Raw genomic sequence first — 23084 nt, 5'->3', positions numbered from 1 at the left:
TATCACAGTGGGCACCTGTGACGAGCGGGGTCCCACAGGGGTCGGTCCTAGGACCAGTGCTATTTTTGGTATATGTGAACGACATGATGGAAGGGTTAGACTCAGAAGTGTCCCTGTTTGCAGATGATGTGAAGTTAATGAGGAGAATTAAATCTGATGAGGATCAGGCAGGACTTCAGAGAGACCTGGACAGACTGGACACCTGGTCCAGCAAATGGCTTCTCGAATTTAATCCTGCCAAATGCAAAGTCATGAAGATAGGGGAAGGGCACAGAAGACCACAGACAGAGTATAGGCTAGGTGGCCAAAGACTGCAAACCTCACTCAAGGAGAAAGATCTTGGGGTGAGTATAACACCGAGCATGTCTCCGGAAGCACACATCAATCAGATAACTGCTGCAGCATATGGGCGCCTGGCAAACCTGAGAACAGCATTCCGACACCTTAGTAAGGAATCGTTCAAGACACTGTACACCGTGTATGTCAGGCCCATACTGGAGTATGCAGCACCTGTTTGGAACCCGCACTTGATAAAGCACGTCAAGAAACTAGAGAAAGTACAAAGGTTTGCCACAAGGTTAGTTCCAGAGCTAAGGGGAATGTCCTATGAAGAAAGATTAAGGGAAATCGGCCTGACGACACTGGAGGACAGGAGGGTCAGGGGAGACATGATAACGACATATAAAATACTGCGTGGAATAGACAAGGTGGACAAAGACAGGATGTTCCAGGGAGGGGACACAGAAACAAGAGGCCACAATTGGAAGTTGAAGACACAAATGAGTCAGAGAGATATTAGGAAGTATTTCTTCAGTCATAGAGTTGTAAGGCAGTGGAATAGCCTAGAAAATGACGTAGTGGAGGCAGGAACCATACACAGTTTTAAGACGAGGTTTGATAAAGCTCATGGAGCGGGGAGAGAGAGGGCCCAGTAGCAACCGGTGAAGAGGCGGGGCCAGGAGCTAAGACTCGACCCCTGCAACCACAAATAGGTGAGTACAAATAGGTGAGTACATACACACACACACGAGCGACTGGGATGTTAGGATTTTTTTTTCATTCTCAGGGTGGTAAATGACGAAGCGGGAGAGGCAAATTCCATACAGCGCATCAAGAGTAGGTACGACAGGGCCCAACGAGGCCAGAAACCAGTGTTGCCGACGACCATGGCTTAAGAGGCGAGCGGAGACTCGACCCCTGCGAACACAAACTCGGTGAATACAGAGATGGTTGTGGTAAAGTGCGCGGGGGGGGAGGTATCACATTCACAATGGAGTGCTCAACCTGTAGGAGGGTCAAACAGCGCCCTGACATTGGAAGGCATTAATGCTTCGTTCATTTCCTTAGATCAAGAGCCCCTCGCCGGCATCAAGGAACCTCCCTCGTATGGGGGGTGGGGGATTGTCGTGTGTACCTTGTTGGGCTGACGAGCGGGTGTCTGGGCAGGCAGCCCCATATGTATTTTTACCAACTGCTACTACCACCACCACCACCACTACTACTACTATCGCTACCTCTACTATTAGCACTACTACTACTATCACTACTACTTATACTACTACTACCACCACTACTAATAACACAACAACTACTACTAACTTGATATTGCAACTTCTGAGCGAATTCCAGCTATGATTGTGCATTTTAGGGTATTAGTCTCCTTGAGATAACAAAAGAATGCCTCTTCAGTTTAGCTTCAAAATTGGTATTTCTTAGTGGATTATTATAATAAAAAAGAAGCGCTAAACCACAAGGGCTATACAGCCCTTGTGGAAGATTTGAATTAGACTTGAGCAATGTATGTCATAATTTACTATTTTTATTTAAAACATTTTGAATTTAATTTCCATATGATGATTCGTAGATGCCTTTCCTGACTCAATTCAAATCTTCACTGCTAACATTTACCTGCAGTACAAACTTATGCCGCACTCTGCACTATTCCAATCGCGTGCACTAAGGCACGCAGGGCTGGGGTTGTGGAACACGGGGATACCTTTCTCGGATCACGCAGCGACCGAAACACATCTAGTTATATAATCATTGTCTTTCCTCAGGTCACAGATGCGCACTAAGAGGGAGAATGCAGGGACGCTCATGGAAGATCCTGCGGAAAAAACTAGGCTACTGGAAGAAAGTAAGGAACAAGAGAGACAAGGAGCTAAAGTATGCGAAAAAGAAGTTGTAGTGGACAGTAGCGGCAAGAGTAGCATAAGTAGCAGAAACTCGAGTAGCAGGAACACGCGAAACAGAAACAAGATTAGCAGACAGTTAAGTAGCACTATAAATATCGAAAGCAGCATTATAAAGAAAAGTATCAGCATCAGTGTGAGTACAGGAGACTGGAGAGTGGGTGGACAGAGGGCGGGATGGGCGTGCGGGGATACTGACGGTGGAGGAAGCCTCCTGCACATACCCATAGTAACCGCCCTCTACCTCCTGCTGGGGGCTGTTCTTCACGCCTCCGCACTCACACAACAACCAAGTAAGTTTGCTCCACAGTTATCCAATCTCTATTTCTCTCATTCAGTCCTCAATAGAGCAAGCCTTTTCAAATGAAGGTTAAAAGCAGTGTCTAACCTCCCCTCCTTCCTATGAGTGAGAAGAGAGAGAAAAAATATTCACAATATGCAGTCATTACCATTCAATGATATTACAAGTGCATTCACCGAAGTCCATCTTGATCTATACATCAGCTGGAGGAGAGTGGAGAGCTGGGATGGTGACCTACCAGCGAGATGGTCCTGCCTCCATCAGCACCTATCTCAGGTACCTGGGAGAGATACCCGAACTAGGCCAGCTCACCATCTGCTTCAGGATATTCCTCCTTCAGGCCCGTAACGAGATCGTTGTCATCTCGTACGCCAAGGAGAACCATGATAACGAATTGTATATTGGTAAGATTATATTAAAATATTTGTATGTATTATTTGTATATTCTTAGTGACATCTTTTCTGATTCTGTTTCTGTGTCAATGATTTGCGCCTCCGAAATATTTTATTCGTCATTTTGATTATATTTTCAAAATGTGAAGGGAGTCAGGGGAAACCGGTTACCCGGACTTGAGTCCTGGAGGTGGGAAGTACAGTTCTTGCACTCTTAAGGAAGGGTTTGGGATATTTGCTGTTTAGAGGGGACATCTAAACTGCCGTATTTGTGTGCCTCTGGCAAGAGAGTGATTGTAAATGGTAAAGTGTTTCTTTTTCAGGTCACCCTGCCTCGGTGAGAGATTTTTTTGGATAGATTTACCTGTTTCCGGAGACGTGTATATATATATATATATATATATATATATATATATTATATATATTACAAAGTAGAAGTGATGCAAGGAGGGAAGAGTATATGGAGAAAAAGAGAGAGGTTAAGAGAGTGGTGAAGCAATGTAAAAAGAGAGCAAATGAGAGAGTGGGTGAGATGTTATCAACAAATTTTGTTGAAAATAAGAAAAAGTTTTGGAGTGAGATTAACAAGTTAAGAAAGCCTAGAGAACAAATGGATTTGTCAGTTAAAAATAGGAGAGGAGAGTTATTAAATGGAGAGTTAGAGGTATTGAGAAGATGGAGGGAATATTTTGAGGAATTGTTAAATGTTGATGAAGATAGGGAAGCTGTGATTTCGTGTATAGGGCAAGGAGGAATAACATCTTGTAGGAGTGAGGAAGAGCCAGTTGTGAGTGTGGGGAAAGTTCGTGAGGCAGTAGATAAAATGAAAGGGGGTAAGGCAGCCGGGATTGATGGAATAAAGATAGAAATGTTAAAAGCAGGTGGGGATATAGTTTTGGAGCGGTTGGTGCAATTATTTAATAAATGTATGGAAGAGGGTAAGGTACCTAGGGATTGGCAGAGAGCATGCATAGTTCCTTTGTATAAAGGCAAAGGGGACAAAAAATAGTGCAAAAATTATAGGGGGATAAGTCTGTTGAGCATACCTGGTAAAGTGTATGGTAGAGTTATTATTGAAAGAATTAAGAGTAAGACGGAGAATAGGATAGCAGATGAACAAGGAGGCTTTAGGAAAGGTAGGGGGTGTGTGGACCAGGTGTTTACAGTGAAACATATAAGTGAACAGTATTTAGATAAGGCTAAAGAGGTCTTTGTGGCATTTATGGATTTGGAAAAGGCGTATGACAGGGTGGATAGGGGGGCAATGTGGCAGATGTTGCAGGTGTATGGTGTAGGAGGTAGGTTACTGAAAGCAGTGAAGAGTTTTTACGAGGATAGTGAGGCTCAAGTTAGAGTATGTAGGAAAGAGGGAAATTATTTCCCAGTAAAGTAGGCCTTAGACAAGGATGTGTGATGTCACCGTGGTTGTTTAATATATTTATAGATGGGGTTGTAAGAGAAGTAAATGCGAGGGTCTTGGCAAGAGGCGTGGAGTTAAAAGATAAAGAATCACACATAAAGTGGGAGTTGTCACAGTTGCTCTTTGCTGATGACACTGTGCTCTTGGGAGATTCTGAAGAGAAGTTGCAGAGATTGGTGGATGAATTTGGTAGGGTGTGCAAAAGAAGAAAATTAAAAGTGAATACAGGAAAGAGTAAGGTTATGAGGATAACAAAAAGATTAGGTGATGAAAGATTGGATATCAGATTGGAGGGAGAGAGTATGGAGGAGGTGAATGTATTCAGATATTTGGGAGTGGACGTGTCAGCGGATGGGTCTATGAAAGATGAGGTGAATCATAGAATTGATGAGGGGAAAAGGGTGAGTGGTGCACTTAGGAGTCTGTGGAGACAAAGAACTTTGTCCTTGGAGGCAAAGAGGGGAATGTATGAGAGTATAGTGTTACCAACGCTCTTATATGGGTGTGAAGCATGGGTGATGAATGTTGCAGCGAGGAGAAGGCTGGAGGCAGTGGAGATGTCATGTCTGAGGGCAATGTGTCGTGTGAATATAATGCAGAGAATTCGTAGTTTGGAAGTTAGGAGGAGGTGCGGGATTACCAAAACTGTTGCCCAGAGGGCTGAGGAAGGGTTGTTGAGGTGGTTCGGACATGTAGAGAGAATGGAGCGAAACAGAGTGACTTCAAGAGTGTATCAGTCTGTAGTGGAAGGAAGGCGGGGTAGGGGTCGGCCTAGGAAAGGTTGGAGAGAGGGGGTAAAGGAGGTTTTGTGTGCGAGGGGCTTGGACTTCCAGCAGGCATGCATGAGCGTGTTTGATAGGAGTGAATGGAGACAAATGGTTTTTAATACTTGACGTGCTGTTGGAGTGTGAGCAAAGTAACATTTATGAAGGGGTTCAGGGAAACCGGCAGGCCGGACTTGAGTCCTGGTGATGGGAAGTACAGTGCCTGCACTCTGAAGGAGGGGTGTTAATGTTGCAGTTTAAAAACTGTAGTGTAAAGCACCCTTCTGGCAAGACAGTGATGGAGCGAATGATGGTGAAAGTTTTTCTTTTTCGGGCCACCCTGCCTTGGTGGGAATCGGCCAGTGTGATAATAAAAAAAATAATATATATATATATATATATATATATATATATATATATATATATATGAGGTACTACCTATTGAAATGGACATATACGGAATAGGTACGAAAACAGGTAAATCTATCCATAAGAATTTTATATAATATTCGCTGATATCAATTATCAAATTATCGATCACTTATTGTTTAGACCCCCAAAAAAGTCTTATCCACACGATGATATTCGTAATCACAGGTTTCAGCTACGACAAGCAGGAGATGATGCTTGTCTGTTGCCGCCATGAGTGGTACAGGAACTTGAAGGTTAGTGTGAAACTGAGGCTGTGGTCTTCCTTCTGCGTGGCTATGGACTTGGTGGGTCGCAAGATGGAGGTGGTGCAAGATGGTCACATTAAGATGGGCATCATAGAGACTTTTGTCCCGGCAAATGATCTGATGGTCCACAGCGGTGGGAAGCTGTATATAGGTCAGGAGCAAGACACTCTAGGAGGAGGATTCAATGAGTTCCAAAGTCTACGAGGCTCACTTGTTGATCTGCGTGTCTATAACTCTATCCTCACTACGGACCAGATGAAGAACTACACCTCCTGTCAAGCTCCGGACAACAGCTCTGTGCCCATCTTGGACTTCTACAATATTACCAGAAAATTTGAAGTTCGCAACGTGGAGATTGAGCAAGTGAGTTCTGAGTTGATATGCGAGCAACGCGAGGAATTTGATATTATATTTCCAGAGCCTCGTCTATTTCAAGAGGGTGAACTACTTTGTCGTATACTCGGTGGAACTCTGAAAGTACCGATCAGCAAGGAGGACAACAGGAAACTGTTCCTTCTGGCAGAATCTTATACGACCGGATGCAGCGACGGAGTTGGAGATATACTCTGGCTTGGCGTTAAAGGTAATGAAAGTAGTCAGACCTGGCAGCACTTTGCTTCTCGCGCTCCTATTTTATACTCAAACTTCGAACAGAATAGTGGTCAGCCTATCGAAGAACCGGAAGTCTGCGTTACTTTTAAAGGAAGCAGGAGTATTGTGTCCTACGCCTATGGAAAATGGGTACCCAGACCGTGCAACTTGGAACGTTGTATTGCTTGTCATTTTGAAGAGCTACCGTTCGTTAGAATTCGGGGACTCTGCGGAAAATCAGAATTTGATAGGGAATATTTCCTTCTACAAGATAATAACACAGTTGTTTTCATTGGAGCATATTATTCCTTCATCACTAAACATCTTCCCACGAAGAACAGCACCTTTTCCGGAAACTTTGGGTACTGGCATATAACTCGCTATGATAAATTATCCATCACCGCTAAGCTCACCATGAAATCTCCGACTCACTACCCAACGGGTCTCAACAAGTGGATCATCAGCAACGATGTATGTGGGGAGCAAGAAGTAACCCTCAGGATGACGTCTTGCAAGGACCAACAGTTCTCTTGTGATGATGGCACCTGCATACGCTTGCGTGAGCGTTGCGACATGGAAGTCAATTGCCCTGATGGTTCAGACGAGGTTAGCTGCCGTTTCTTAGTAATTCCTGAAGGATACAATAAGATGACACCGCCGCCCAGAAGAGACCCATCAACTCCCATCAACGTTTACCTCCATGTTCAAATGTTATCCGTGCGGGCCTTTGATCTCACCGGCTTCAACTTCGTTTGTGAACTTGAAGTTCGCATTGCATGGCATGACGTCAGAATCAAGTTCCATCACCTGAACGAAGCAGAATTCCTGAACACCATCCACCTCACCGAGGAGCAGGAACCATGGATGCCTAAAGTTGAGTTCTTCGGCGACGCCTTCACCACAAGCGACGTGAGTGAGCGAAGGTCGTTCCTGGTGGCCAAGCGCGTCACGCAACCACTGCCTGACAACGACGAAAACCTCGGGGAAGGTGAGCACTGACAACCCGTTTTCATACAGTGATTTTTTATGAACCAATCAGGATTAAGCCCATAGGGCCACATATCGCCTGGGGAAAATGGGAGACATTCAAATATGATCCCAGGAAGGGAAGCACAGGTTCAATTCCTTGGTCCAGGAATTATAGCTGCCCTTCGTCGGATCCAATAAAAATACCTGCCATTTACCAGACACTAACTTGCACGTTAGCATCTCTTTAATAATAATAATAATAATTGAAATAATAATAAAAATAATATTCAATATTTAACATTTATTTCATAGTGAAGTCTTAGTTTGTTGATCTGTATGTGCTTATACTGCCCATCTTATTATAATTTTACATGCCTCCTATTAAATACTTAGGACTTTTATGTACATTTCAGAAATTTAGAGGCTAAGAGTTGTCAACTTCTGTTCATTTCATAACCCAGCTTTGTCTATGGTTCACTGCCTATCCCTGGGATGCCAATGAAATTAGTCGACTAACACCCAGGTGACTATTTACTGTCAGGTGAACAGGGGCAGGTGTAGAGTGACTGACTCTATGTTTCCTATGTTTTCCTTTCGTTAAATAGCAGAGCGCTGGACTTGCAACTCCCGTTACGAGTCCAGCGCTCTGCTATTTAACGCACTGTACAAATAACCCGCACATAGGAGAGAGAAGGTTGTAACTACTTTTCGATCCGGCTTCGACCATTTACAAGTTACAATTACACACAAGTGAGGGAGCCAGTATACGTATATATACTGGCTCCCTCACTCTCGTATGTAAGTGTGACTTGTAAATGGTTCAATTCTGACCGAAACGTCGTCATAAGCTTCTCTCTTCGGGTTATGTGTATTGCTCAAGTCACGGTATTATGCCTTTCTCTTCTTTATTAGTTGGTCTTTATTACTTGTGGTCTCTTCTACAGACGAAATCTTTGCCGGGGAAGACAACCCACTGGTGTTAATTAAGAAGCTGACCGTCACTACCTCCTGTCAGTTCGACCTCATCTCCTTTCCCTTCGACACGCAGACCTGCAAGCTGGTAGGTGCCCCTCACTCCCTCCTGGGAGGGACAATGTGACGTGTCAGTTGATGCCAACCTTGACTCGATGTGCTCAGTCCATCAATATTGATGGACCGAATACATAGAGTCAAGGCTGAGGGACTGATTATCTCAAGCTCCTCTTCTTCCACCATTCATGTCTATACCGGACTGAGGAAGCCACTGGCTGGTGAAACGTTTCCAGACTAAAGATTCCCAGATGTTGCAGAAGTGTCTAATTCTTCAAGAAGTGATGTACACTGTATATACGCAGTTATTCGTGAATTTATTTTCGTGTATTAATATAATGTATTTTTAATCGTTTTGACTTAATATTTGTTGTTTATATATAATATCGCAGTAACTTATTACTGTAATAATTTATGGTCAATAATTGTTTAATTATTATGTTTTAATTAATATTATATGATTCATCTTGTGTGTGTCTACCTTGAGGGTATTCTGGGGATCAACGCCCCCGCGGCCAGGTTCATGACCAGGCCTCCCGGTGGATCAGGTCGTGATCAACTAGGCCGTTACTGCTGGCCGCAGGTAGTCCAACGTACGAACCACAGCCCGACTGATCCGGCACTGACTTTAGGTATCTGTCCAGCTCCCTCCTGAAGGCAGCCAGGGGTCTATTGGTAATTCCCCTTATGCCTGGTGGGAGGCTGTTGAACAGTCTGGGCCCCAGACACTTTTGTGTTTACTCTTAGTGTACTAATGGCACCCCTACTTTTCATTGGGGGTATGTTGCACTGCCTGCCAAGTCTTTTGCTTTCATAGGGAGTGATTTCTGTAAGCAGATTATGGACCCGTCCCTTTAGGATTTTCCAGCTGTAGATTATATTGTATCTCTCTCGCCTGCGCTCCAGTGAGTACAAGTGCTTCCAAGTGTGTGTGTGTGTGTCACAGGGTGTGGTGCTGCTTGGACTGACGAAGGATTACATCACACTGGTACCTGAGGGCCCAGGTATCACCTACGTTGGCAAGAGGAAACTACTTCAGTACTACCTGAAGGATGAGGCTATGTTGCCTCACGATGAGGTGAGCTCTCTCTTCCTTCTTCTCTCCCTCCACTCTCTCTCTCTCTCTTTGAGCATAACGAAAAATATATATCTAATTTATTTTAAGTAATAATAAAAAAATTAAACTGATCTATGATATATTTAGTAGACTTTGACTAAACCAAATCACGTTCAATTAAAGTACGTTAGGTGAGGTTTCTAAATTATATATATATATATATATATATATATATATATATATATATATATATATATAGACCAATTTTCAAAGGAGTTAGGGTAGTCGGCAAGTTCGGCTTATTAGGCCGAACTTGCCGAATATATATACGCACATTGCCTGAATAAATACGTACGTACGTACATACAATCTGAAATGATCTGCCTATTTCAGGCTAACTACAGCGGGCAGGTGGTGAAACTAACCTTCCAGAACCTGTCTACCTTCTACATCACCTCTACATACGTGCCTACCTTCATCATTGTGGTCATTGGTTACCTCGTCTTCTACTTCCCAGTGGATGACTTCAACGAGAGGATCATGGTTGCTCTGACAGCACTTCTGGTCGAGGCCGCCTTTTTCACACAGGTAAGATGCCCGCTGGATAGATGGTGCCATTGGAGTTTCATTCGTCAGGAAAATACGCCTCCTGACGCGGGATTAGTTATACGATCATCCGTTCAGTAGCGGATCACCGGGGTACACATGCTAGGTATCAGTACTCACTTGTTTGTGGTTGCAGCGGGTTGAGTTACGGCTCCTGGCGTGCCCGGGCTAGGGTTCCACTCCACTTAACAAATGTACGGAACACAGTTTTTACACACCTCTTTGTCAACATATACCAGCTGGATGGTTTTCTCACGCAACTGAAAATATACGAATAACAAATCAGTTTAGTCATAGTTTATTTTACGCAATTTCTTTTACAGGCTAGGAGTTGTTGTCTTATCTCAGATCATTGCAAAGTCTAGCTCTATCTAAAGTATACTACCACCCACAGGATGCCACCTACAACAGTCGACTAGCACTCGGGTACCCACTGAATGCTAGGTAAACAAGAGGTAGTAGGTGTAAAAGTCTTGCTCATACGTCTTATTCAGCCCATGAATTGAACACCTTAGGGTTGTTACACGAGGTAATTTAACCCTTAAACTGTCCAAACGTAGATCTACGCTTTATCAACATTTGAAAGTATGTAAAAAACGTAGACCTTTTTTTTTTTTACATTTGAAAATGTGTAAAAAACTTTGATCTACATTTTTTGTTGTTATATTTGAAAATATGTAAAAAAAAGTAGATCTACTTTTGGAGCACTACGCATGTGAACGTAGATCTGTTTGGACAGTTTAAGGGTTATAGCTGTAATTCATGTATATGCTAAAATAAAAAAAAATACTTTATTACATGTTATAAAAGTAACCTCGCAGTCTAGGGTGCACACCTTCAGGTGTACATACACTTAGATACACACTTCTCGGTGTATTTACACCTTTCTGTGTACACTTAAACACCTCAAGATGAATGTACAAGGTAGACATTTCTAGGTTCATATAAAAAAAATATACACACCTCTCGTTCTATACCCAAATAATATCTCTAAGTGAATATTACACTGTTACTTTCGGTGGATACATACCGAAAGATATACACATACCTGGAGGTTACCTGGAGGTTATTCCGGGGATCAACGCCCCCGCGGCCCGGTCCATGACCAGGCCTCCCGATGGATCAGGGCCTGATCAACTAGGCTGTTACTGCTGGCCGCACGCAGTCCGACGTACGAGCCACAGCCTGGCTGATCCGGCACTGACTTTAGGTATCTGTCCAGCTCTCTCTTGAAGGCAGCCAGATCATTAACATTACACCTGTGTGCATGTATTATGACTCTAATGTTACCCTGATGTAACTCTGATGTGACCCTTAACATGGCCCTGACGTGACTGATGCTACTCTAATGCAATCCTGATGCTACTCTAATGTGATCCTGATACGACCCCGACGTTGCCCTGCCTGCCTCGTACGAGCCCACCAACAGACGAGCTCCAACATCCCCCAGACAGCCTACCTCAAGCTGGTCGACATCTGGTATGTGTACTGCATCATTAGCCTCTTCCTGGTGGTGGTCACCGTCGCCTTCCTCAACTGGTGCAAGGTGAGAGGTGTAAAGTGAGGGGAAAGGGAGGTGCCAGGCGAGGGAACAGGGGTGACATGAGTAGGGACAGAGGGAGGTTAATCTTCTCTTCTCTCTCTCTCTTTCTCTCTCTCTCTCTCTCTCTCTCTCTCTCTCTCTCTCTCTCTCTCTCTCTCTCTCTCTCTCTCTCTCTCTCTCTCTCTCTCTCTCTCTCTCTCTCGGGTCCAGATGAATAAATCTTTCCATCTAGTTAGTGTATATCTGATTTAGTTATCCGTTATTTTTACTACATACGTATATGATGAGGGCTAATGCGGTCTGTCTCTAATTCCATTTATATGTCCCTTTCTATATAAATCTCTTACCCTTTCACTGTAACTCAGGCTGACAGATTTTATTAAGTCCTGTAAGGAGTTTATTCTGTGGGATACAATATGATAGGACAACCATCCTGTGCGATGGAGTATATCAGGAAAACACTTTGTGATGGCATATGAGAGGAAAAACCACCCCGCATAAGTAACCATAATACCTCCCCCATGATGGGTATGGGGACTACCTCCCACAAGATGGGTAATGGGTGACTAGTAAAGTAGTAAATAGTAAAACTAACTATTCTCTGGTCTCCCCGGTGTAGAAATGCGCCCCGGCCTGTGTGCTGGGCGTGGGTCGCTACATCAACGATGCCGGAGCGTTGCTTGCAGTTCGGCGAGCAGCACTGGCTGCCTGGCTCAACCTTCTGTGTCGCATTCTGTGTCCTGTGCTCACAGCTCTCTTTCTCACCTTCTACCTCGTCATGGCAGCTCTCATCGAGATCCCAGAGCTGAATATACAACTGAATAAATAACTTGATTCCCTCAATAGAAAAGGCAAAAAATAAGAGTAATGAAAAAAGAACGGAATAACACAGTGAAAAAAAAGTAGAATAAGCCCTATGGAAAAAAAGAAAAGCATAATAGACCCAGTGCAAAAAAGTGGAATAAACCCAGTGCAAAAAAGTGGAATAAACCCAATGAAAAAAAAAAAAATCAACCCAGTGAAAAAAGAGCAGAATAAACCCAGTAAAAAATTAGTAGAATAAATAAAATAAAAAAAGTAGAATAAGCCCAGTGAAAAAAAGAGCAGAATAAACCCAGTGTAAAAAAAAATGAACAGCAGAATAAACCAAATGAGAAAAGGGTAGAATAACCCCGGTTAAAAAAAAAGCAGAATAAGCCCAGTGGAAAAAAATAATAGCATAATAAACCCAGTTAGAAGCATGTGTAATAAATCCAACTATCGTATATTAGATGTAAAAACAAAAACTGAATAGGCTAATTTTCGGAGATCAAAACCGTTAAAAATAACTATATTAGTCTATTGATTTGTGGGTTATTTATGGATGGTAATGGGGATCGCCGCCCCCCCCTACAGCTGGGTCCCAGACCAATTCTCCCTGCGATGACATGCCTAATCAGGTGGATGGCGCAGAATGTTTGCATATTTGACATTATGTTATTAATTAATGGGACGAGTCTGCTTATGACATACTGAAGTGTTTGACAAAGAGTTCAAGATGGGTGACTACTCTCACAATGAGTTAAATACTCTCATGAGTTACGAACACTAATGTAATTTAATAACAATCCGTCCCCCACGCTCATAAGTTAGGATAGATTAGGTTAAGGTGGATTAGGTTACTTTAGATTAAGTTAGGTTAGGCTATATGCCCGCACCAACAAAGCATAACCTAACCTAGCTCACAAATGTTAAAAAATAAAATTTTATTTATATTTAAATATTTGATATGTAAGGATATTACTAATGGCTCTCGTAGCCACATGTAGGAATTTACTTGCTCGGACACTGAGCAAATAATATGAATTACAAAGATGAGAATATTCGCTTTCAACACCATATGATCAGTTAATACTTATACCTCGTTCCTGACGGGAACTATGTCACATCCTGTGGAAATGAATGTGACAAAGTCTAGAACAGTCAAAGCAGATTACGTCTTTATTCTTCGAAGTAATTCCCAGATTTATCTTCTAAGGTAATCTGCCAAGGCCGACGCCTGTTACTTCATCTTTACAGCGACGCAGATTTATCTTAGTTCATACTGCATTTGGAGGGACATGACATCAAGCAATTTCTAAAATTTAATGTCACAACACTAGGTATTACTCAATATATGTTTCTCAGTGTATACACTCAGAGATATATATCTGTATATATACACTGAGGTATATATATATATCTCAAGTGTATATACACTGGTCAGAGGTGTATAATAATCACTGTTCTGGAGATTAAAATATTCTTGACACTCAGTGCATAAGTGATATTGCAGCATTATTTTTTGCTCATGGGGATGAACTAACCCGTAGGGATCACACAGCGACTGAGAACTGGAGGCAATTAGCCTTGACCCGATGGAGGGGATGGTTGCTTTAATAACTCGGATCAAGGACTCATTGCATCAAATCACCACTGAAAAGCTGCAGCCTAATGACCTTCGTATAGGCTTTATATCTAATAAAACATTCGTTATTTTATGTACGTTTAGTTGCCAGGCCAAAAATGTTTGATCAAAGCTGTCGCAGCTGTAATGTGATAAATATGAGGTAAAATTCACAAGATAAACAGCAAACTTTTACTGAGGCAACGTTAAGCTGTGTGGAACTTTATCAAGTCATAATAACTTTGTGTATTATACTCGGTCCTCCTTCCTGGCCTCCTAGAGGTCTCATATACGTATAAATATTAATAGTAGTAGTTCACCGGTCACATTTATTAAAACATATAAATAGTGAAAGACCGTCAGTGATGTACATAGCAAGAAAACATAAAAATAAAAAAATAAAATAGATGTATTTGAATATTCATCTAGCCATCTTTGTTTTTGTAATGTGGTCCCTCTGGGTTGGATAAAGGGAAAGACAAGCTGTTCTCGGCGAATTTTTTTTTTAATGATGCCAGTCACTTCATTGTACTTTTCTTGTCATCCCTTGCAACTTGCACAGATCAAAATATGCACACCCTATTTGTCAGTTGTCACCTTGCCATAAATACACTTGTAACTATTGTAAACAGAAGCAACACGAGAGTTTAGTGGCCTGTATACATAATTCTTTTTTCTAAATCTGACCTTTCTTTATCAACACAGCGTTTCGCTTGAAGAAAAATCTTTGTCGAGTCTTTGGAAAGTACATGGAACCATCGGCACATGTTAAAAAAGCATGTGACAAGACGTGATGTGTCATCTGAATTTAATTTAAGTCGGGTCCAGAGGCTGAGTCGTGTTGAGCTTGTGAGTTGAGTTCTCTCTCACATTCCTGTGAGATAATTTTAACGTCCGTGTTACAATCTACGCTTTATAGACTTCGGAAAGTTTGGTCTCCAAGGGAAACGTTGCCTTGATGAAGGGGAAATAATGTGTCAAAATAACGTGGCTAAAGAAAATCACCGAATGAAAAAGTTGTGACGTTTAGGTCCCCAGTGGACCACTGTCACCTCAAAACTAAGAGAGAAAAGCAGAGATTACTAGAAGACAGACCGGGAAGACAAGATGACAAAAACGATGGGTAGACGTAGTCATTTCGTCTACCTATCGCTAATTAGTAATAGCAGCAGCAGTAGTAGTAGTAGTAGTAGTAGTAGTAGTAGTAGTAGTAGTAGTAGTAGTAGTAGTAGTAGTAGTAGTAGTAGTAGTAGTAGTAGCAGCAGCAGCAGCAGTATTAGCAGTATTAGCAGCAGCAGCAGCAGCAGTATTAGCAGTATTAGTAGCAGCAGCAGTATTAGTATTAGTAGTAGTAGTAGTAGTAGTAGTAGTAGTAGCAGCAGCAGCAGCAGCAGCAGCAGCAGTATTAGTAGCAGCAGCAGCAGCAGTAGTAGTACTAGTGGTAGTAGTAATAGCAGTATTAGCATTAATAGTAGTAGAAGCAGCAGCAATCTTAATAAAGTTCCCATTCTTATATAGTGTCTTTATCAGTATATCGGTTATATTACCTCTTGCTCCCTTATGTTATTTCTTTTATAAGCATCACATTGTACTAACAAAGCCATCAGCTGATACAACAAACATGGCGCCTAGATTTTCGAGGCTACGGGGATACTCGTGAATGGTTGGTAATCATGTCTGATTACGACGTACAGGAAAATTACTTGTAGTGATAAAATGTTCTACCTTAGAGTGACTGTAAGCCAACAGCAGCAACAGCAACAGCAACAACAACAGCAACAGCAGCAGCAGCAGCTGTTGCATCTCTCATGGACTACAAAGACGCCGCCTCGTCTCCTCAATAAATATCACCACCTGCAATTATACACAGAATTTTTATTTAATGATAATGTTCGTTTGTAGGACAAACGAGCATAAATACTTATATATAAATGTTTATATAATATATATAATGTTATGCTGAATAGGCAAAACTGGTCAATTAGCAAGAACTCATTTAAAATTAAGTCCTTTCTAAAATTTTCTCTTATACGTTTAAAGATTTATATATATTATATATATATATATATATATATATATATATATATATATATATATATATATATATATATATATATATATATATATATATATATATATTTATATAAGCAATAAGATCACAGTAAACAGGTGATTTCAGAATATGCAAAACAACCACTCTGAAAGAATAGAGAAATTCCAAGCGCTTTCGTGACTACTCACATTATCAAGGAATTTCTCTATTCTTTCAGAGTGGTTGTTTTGTATATTTTTTTTTTTTTCAACAAGTCGGTCGTCTCCCACCGAGGCAGGGTGACCCAAAAAAGAAAGAAAATCCCCAAAAAGAAAATACTTTCATCATCATTCAACACTTTCACCACAATCACACATTATCACTGCTTTTGCAGAGGTGCCCAGAATACAACAGTTTAGAAGCATATACGTATAAAGATACACAACATATCCCTCCAAACTGCCAATATCCCAAACCACTCCTTTAAAGTGCAGGCATTGTACTTCCCATTTCCAGGACTCAAGTCCGACTATATGAAAATAACCGGTTTCCCTGAATCCCTTCACTAAATATTACCCTGCTCACACTCCAACAGATCGTCAGGTCCCAAGTATCATTCGTCTCCATTCACTCCTATCTAACACGCTCATGCACGCTTGCTGGAAGTCCAAGCCCTTCGCCCACAAAACCTCCTTTACCCCCTCTTTCCAACCCTTCCGAGGACGACCAGTACCCCTCTTTCCTTCCCCTATAGATTTATATGCTTTCCATGTCATTCTACTTTGATCCATTCTCTCTAAATGACCAAACCACCTCAACAACCCCTCTTCTGCCCTCTGACTAATGCTTTTAATAACTCCACACCTTCTCCTAATTTCCACACTCCGAATTTTCTGCATAATATTTACACCACACATTGCCCTTAGACAGGACATCTCCACTGCCTCCAACCGTCTCCTCGCTGCTGCATTTACCACCCAAGCTTCACATCCATATAAGAGTGTTGGTACTACTATACTTTCATACATTCCCTTCTTTGCCTCCATAGATAACGTTTTTTGACTCCACATATACCTCAACGCACCACTCACCTTTTTTCCCTCATCAATTCTATGATTAACCTCATCCTTCATAAATCCATCCGCCGACACGTCAACTCCCAAGTATCTGAAAACATTCACTTCTTCCATACTCCTCCTCCCCAATTTGATATCCAATTTTTCTTTATCTAAATCATTTGATACCCTCATCACCTTACTCTTTTCTATGTTCACTTTCAACTTTCTACCTTTACACACATTCTCAAACTCATCCACTAACCTTTGCAATTTTTCTTTAGAATCTCCCATAAGCACAGTATCATCAGCAAAAAGTAACTGTGTCAATTCCCATTTTGAATTTGATTCCCAATAATTTAATCCTACCCCTCTCCCGAACACCCTAGCATTTACTTTTTTTACAACCCCATCTATAAATATATTAAACAACCATGGTGACATTACACATCCCTGTCTAAGACCTACTTTTACCGGGAAGTATTCTCCCTCTCTTCTACACACCCTAACCTGAGCCTCACTATCCTCATAAAAGCTCTTTACAGCATTTAGTAACTTACCACCTACTCCATAAACTTGCAACATCTGCCACATTGCTCCTCTATCCACTCTATCATATGCCTTTTCTAAATCCATAAATGCAATAAAAACTTCCCTACCTTTATCTAAATACTGTTCACATATATGCTTCAATGTAAACACTTGATCTACACATCCCCTACCCACTCTGAAGCCTCCTTGCTCATCCGCAATTCTACATTCTGTCTTACCTCTAATTCTTTCAATTATAACCCTACCGTATACTTTTCCTCGTATACTCAGTAAACTTATTCCTCTATAATTTTTACAATCTCTTTTGTCCCCTTTCCCTTTATATAAAGGGACTATACATGCTCTCCGCCAATCACTAGGTACCTTCCCCTCTTTCATACATTTATTAAACAAAAGTACCAACCACTCCAACACTATATCCCCCCCTGCTTTTAACATTTCTGTCATGATCCCATCAGTTCCAGCTGTTTTACCCCCTTTCATTCTACGTAATGCCTCACGTACCTCCACCACACTTACATTCTGCTCTTCTTCACTCCTAAAAGATGGTATACCTCCCTGGCCAGTGCATGAAATTACCGCCTCCCTTTCTTCCTCAACATTTAAAAGTTCCTCAAAATATTCTCGCCATCTACCTAATACCTCCCTCTCCCCATCTACTAACTCCCCTACTCTGTTTTTAACGGACAAATCCATACTTCCCCTAGGCTTTCTTAACTTGTTTAACTCACTCCAAAAATTTTTCTTATTTTCATTAATATTTCTTGACAGTGCCTCTCCCACTCTTTCATCTGCTCTCCTTTTGCACTCTCTCACCACTCTCTTCACCTTTCTTTTACTCTCCATATACTCTGCTCTTCTTATAACACTTCTGCTTTGTAAAAACCTCTCGTAAGCTACCTTTTTCTCTTTTATCACACCCTTTACTTCATCATTCCACCAATCACTCCTCTTTCCTCCTGCCCCCACCCTCCTATAACCAAAAACTTCTGCCCCACATTCTAATACTGCATTTTTAAAACTATTCCAACCCTCTTCAACCCCCCCTCTACTCATCTTTGCACTAGCCCACCTTTCTGCCAATAGTCGCTTATATCTCGCCCGAACTTCCTCCTCCCTTAGTTTATACACTTTCACCTCCCTCTTACTTGTTGTTGCCACCTTCCTCTTTTCCCATCTACCTCTTACTCTAACTGTAGCTACAACTAAATAATGATCTGATATATCAGTTGCCCCTCTATAAACATGTACATCCTGGAGCCTACCCATCAACCTTTTATCCACCAATACATAATCTAACAAACTACTTTCATTACGTGCTACATCATACCTTGTATATTTATTTATCCTCTTTTTCATAAAATATGTATTACTTATTACCAAATTTCTTTCTACACATAGCTCAATTAAAGGCTCCCCATTTACATATACCCCTGGCACCCCAAATTTACCTACTACTCCCTCCATAACATTTTTACCCACTTTAGCATTGAAATCCCCAACCACCATTACTCTCACACTTGATTCAAAACTCCCCACGCATTCACTCAACATTTCCCAGAATCTCTCTCTCTCCTCTACACTTCTCTCTTCTCCAGGTGCATACACGCTTACTATAACCCACTTTTCACATCCAATCTTTATTTTACTTCACATAATCCTTGAATTTATGCATTTGTAGTCCCTCTTTTCCTGCCATAGCTTATCCTTCAACATTATTGCTACTCCTTCTTTAGCTCTAACTCTATTTGTTTTGTATATATATATATATATATATATATATATATATATATATATATATATATATATATATATATATATATATATATATATATATATATGTCGTGCCGAATATGTAAAACTGGTCAATTAGCAAGAACTCATTTAAAATTAAGTTGTTTCTGAAATTTTCTCTTATACTTTACGTATAAGATTCTTTTGCACCAAAAGAATCTTAGAAAACTTACCTAACCTTATTATAACAAGAACAATTTATTTTAGCTTAACCCAACTAAATATATTTTCGATTTGTTTACAGTAATTTAATACTAAACAAACACAGTGAAATATATTTTTTTCATTAGGTTCAGAATGATTTTGGCGAAATTATTGCATACACAAATTTTCACTTGTCGTACATGGCAAGATGATCGTTGCTATTTAAGCCAAGATCGCAAGTTCTGCCTATTCGGCACGACATTATATATATATATATATATATATATATATATATATATATATATATATATATATATATATATATATATATATATATATATATTAATTCAGATTTTTAACGTTAGTAGATGACTGACTTAACAGAAACATGTTGTCATTGGCGAAGTGGTGGGAGAGGTCCTCAGTAAGTGTCATAACCTCCTGTAGCCACGCCAGAGACTGAACAATGGAATCCTAATCAATTCGTCACCGATTATCCAACAGGTACGGGTGAAGAATTTTGCCACATAATACACCATGTGAGAAAACAATGAGAAGATGCAGAAACATTTCGTGTATGAAAAAACACATATGTAGTAAACAGGACATTTACCGAAGGGATGTTTCGCACTCATGGGGCTTTATCAATCCAGTGGATTAAATTGATAAGGATCTTGGTTGGCGAAATGTCTCATCAACAAATGACCTAATTGCAGCATGTGCCTTTCTTAATTACGGTGTTAATCATCATAATTAACTTCAGAAATATTTCATCAATTATTTGGCTACATACAAAGGCCTCACGGGGTTCATATTTAGTGTCAATGATCGAAACTGACCCCGAGGATCAGGTCACAATGTTGTATAATCTCTGGCTGATTACTAGTTAAGTGGATCTAAAGCCTATCAACTACAAGTAATTTTTCAACGACTGTACCCTAAGGGGCATACACTTCTCGGTGTATATACCTTTCGGTGTTGCTCCTGAAGCAAATTGGACAGGTTTTAGAAAGTTGAGGACTGTATACAGTAATCACCGGGAAGCACTAAACCCACACGAGGTCATACAGTGCCTGGGTAGTGGGAGGCAATCAGAGTTGATAAAAAAAATGGAAGAGTGATTTCATTTCCTTATATATTAAAAGCCCTTCACCCTTTTCAAGGGTACGGTTGAGGGGTTGATTTGAAGAAACCAATATCTAAACGGAAGGATGTTTTGCAACGATAGTATGCATCTTTCCGGCCTTAATGAGACGACTTTAATATATAGTATATATATATATATATATATATATATATATATATATATATATATATATATATATATATATATATATATATGCAATAAGATCACAGTAAACAGGTGATTTCAAAATATGCAAAACAACCACTATTTTTTCATAGTGGTTGTTTTGCATATATATATATATATATATATATATATATATATATATATATATATATATATATATATATATATATATATATATATATATATATATGCACCTGGAGAAGAGAGGAATGCAGAGGAGAGAGAGAGATTTTGGGAGATGTTAAGTGAATGTATAGGAGCCTTTGAACCAAGTGAGAGAGTAATTGTGGTAGGGGACCTGAATGCTAAAGTAGGAGAAACTTTTAGAGAGGGTGTGGTAGGTAAGTTTGGGGTGCCAGGTGTAAATGATAATGGGAGCCCTTTGATTGAACTTTGTATAGAAAGGGGTTTAGTTATAGGTAATACATATTTTAAGAAAAAGAGGATAAATAAGTATACACGATATGATGTAGGGCGAAATGACAGTAGTTTGTTGGATTATGTATTGGTAGATAAAAGACTGTTGAGTAGACTTCAGGATGTACATGTTTATAGAGGGGCCACAGATATATCAAGATCACTTTCTAGTTGTAGCTACACTGAGAGTAAAAGGTAGATGGGATACAAGGAGAATAGAAGCATCAGGGAAGAGAGAGGTGAAGGTTTATAAACTAAAAGAGGAGGCAGTTAGGGTAAGATATAAACAGCTATTGGAGGATAGATGGGCTAATGAGAGCATAGGCAATGGGGTCGAAGAGGTATGGGGTAGGTTTAAAAATGTAGTGTTAGAGTGTTCAGCAGAAGTTTGTGGTTACAGGAAAGTGGGTGCAGGAGGGAAGAGGAGCGATTGGTGGAATGATGATGTAAAGAGAGTAGTAAGGGAGAAAAAGTTAGCATATGAGAAGTTTTTACAAAGTAGAAGTGATGCAAGGAGGGAAGAGTATATGGAGAAAAAGAGAGAGGTTAAGAGAGTGGTGAAGCAATGTAAAAAGAGAGCAAATGAGAGAGTGGGTGAGATGTTATCAACAAATTTTGTTGAAAATAAGAAAAAGTTTTGGAGTGAGATTAACAAGTTAAGAAAGCCTAGAGAACAAATGGATTTGTCAGTTAAAAATAGGAGAGGAGAGTTATTAAATGGAGAGTTAGAGGTATTGGGAAGATGGAGGGAATATTTTGAGGAATTGTTAAATGTTGATGAAGATATGGAAGCTGTGATTTCGTGTATAGGGCAAGGAGGAATAACATCTTGTAGGAGTGAGGAAGAGCTAGTTGTGAGTGTGGGGGAAGTTCGTGAGGCAGTAGGTAAAATGAAAGGGGGTAAGGCAGCCGGGATTGATGGGATAAAGATAGAAATGTTAAAAGCAGGTGGGGATATAGTTTTGGAGTGGTTGGTGCAATTATTTAATAAATGTATGGAAGAGGGTAAGGTACCTAGTGATTGGCAGAGAGCATGCATAGTTCCTTTGTATAAAGGCAAAGGGGATAAAAGAGAGTGCAAAAATTATAGGGGGATAAGTCTGTTGAGTGTACCTGGTAAAGTGTATGGTAGAGTTATAATTGAAAGAATTAAGAGTAAGACGGAGAATAGGATAGCAGATGAACAAGGAGGCTTTAGGAAAGGTAGGGGGTGTGTGGACCAGGTGTTTACAGTGAAACATATAAGTGAACAGTATTTAGATAAGGCTAAAGAGGTCTTTGTGGCATTTATGGATTTGGAAAAGGCGTATGACAGGGTGGGTAGGGGGCAATGTGGCAGATGTTGCAAGTGTATGGTGTAGGAGGTAGGTTACTGAAAGCAGTGAAGAGTTTCTACGAGGATAGTGAGGCTCAAGTTAGAGTATGTAGGAAAGAGGGAAATTTTTTCCCAGTAAAAGTAGGCCTTAGACAAGGATGTGTGATGTCACCGTGGTTGTTTAATATATTTATAGATGGGGTTGTAAGAGAAGTAAATGCGAGGGTCTTGGCAAGAGGCGTGGAGTTAAAAGATAAAGAATCACACACAAAGTGGGAGTTGTCACAGCTGCTCTTTGCTGATGACACTGTGCTTTTGGGAGATTCTGAAGAGAAGCTGCAGAGATTGGTGGATGAATTTGGTAGGGTGTGCAAAAGAAGAAAATTAAAGGTGAATACAGGAAAGAGTAAGGTTATGAGGATAACAAAAAGATTAGGTGATGAAAGATTGAATATCAGATTGGAGGGAGAGAGTATGGAGGAGGTGAACGTATTCA

The 23084-nt window shown here is 40.6% G+C and overlaps 1 protein-coding gene across 1 annotated transcript in view; it reads left to right on the top strand.

The window, feature by feature from the left end:
- LOC128699359 (uncharacterized) overlaps positions 1 to 14539 on the top strand; it is a 27700-nt gene extending 13161 nt beyond the window's left edge. The window contains exons 2-9 of the mRNA XM_053792023.2: positions 2058 to 2485; positions 2697 to 2897; positions 5668 to 7326; positions 8252 to 8367; positions 9283 to 9414; positions 9787 to 9981; positions 11429 to 11545; positions 12162 to 14539. Of these exons, the coding sequence (XP_053647998.2) occupies positions 2058 to 2485; positions 2697 to 2897; positions 5668 to 7326; positions 8252 to 8367; positions 9283 to 9414; positions 9787 to 9981; positions 11429 to 11545; positions 12162 to 12371 (3058 nt within the window). The 3' untranslated portion in view covers positions 12372 to 14539. The remainder of the gene's footprint in view (positions 1 to 2057; positions 2486 to 2696; positions 2898 to 5667; positions 7327 to 8251; positions 8368 to 9282; positions 9415 to 9786; positions 9982 to 11428; positions 11546 to 12161) is intronic.
- The last annotated feature ends 8545 nt before the right edge of the window (positions 14540 to 23084 follow it).

This window comes from Cherax quadricarinatus, chromosome 61 (genome assembly GCF_038502225.1).
Source record: "Cherax quadricarinatus isolate ZL_2023a chromosome 61, ASM3850222v1, whole genome shotgun sequence".
NCBI lineage: Eukaryota > Metazoa > Arthropoda > Malacostraca > Decapoda > Parastacidae > Cherax > Cherax quadricarinatus.
The sequence above is the reverse complement of the archived record's forward strand: the minus strand, read 5'-3'. Positions and strand labels throughout refer to the sequence as shown.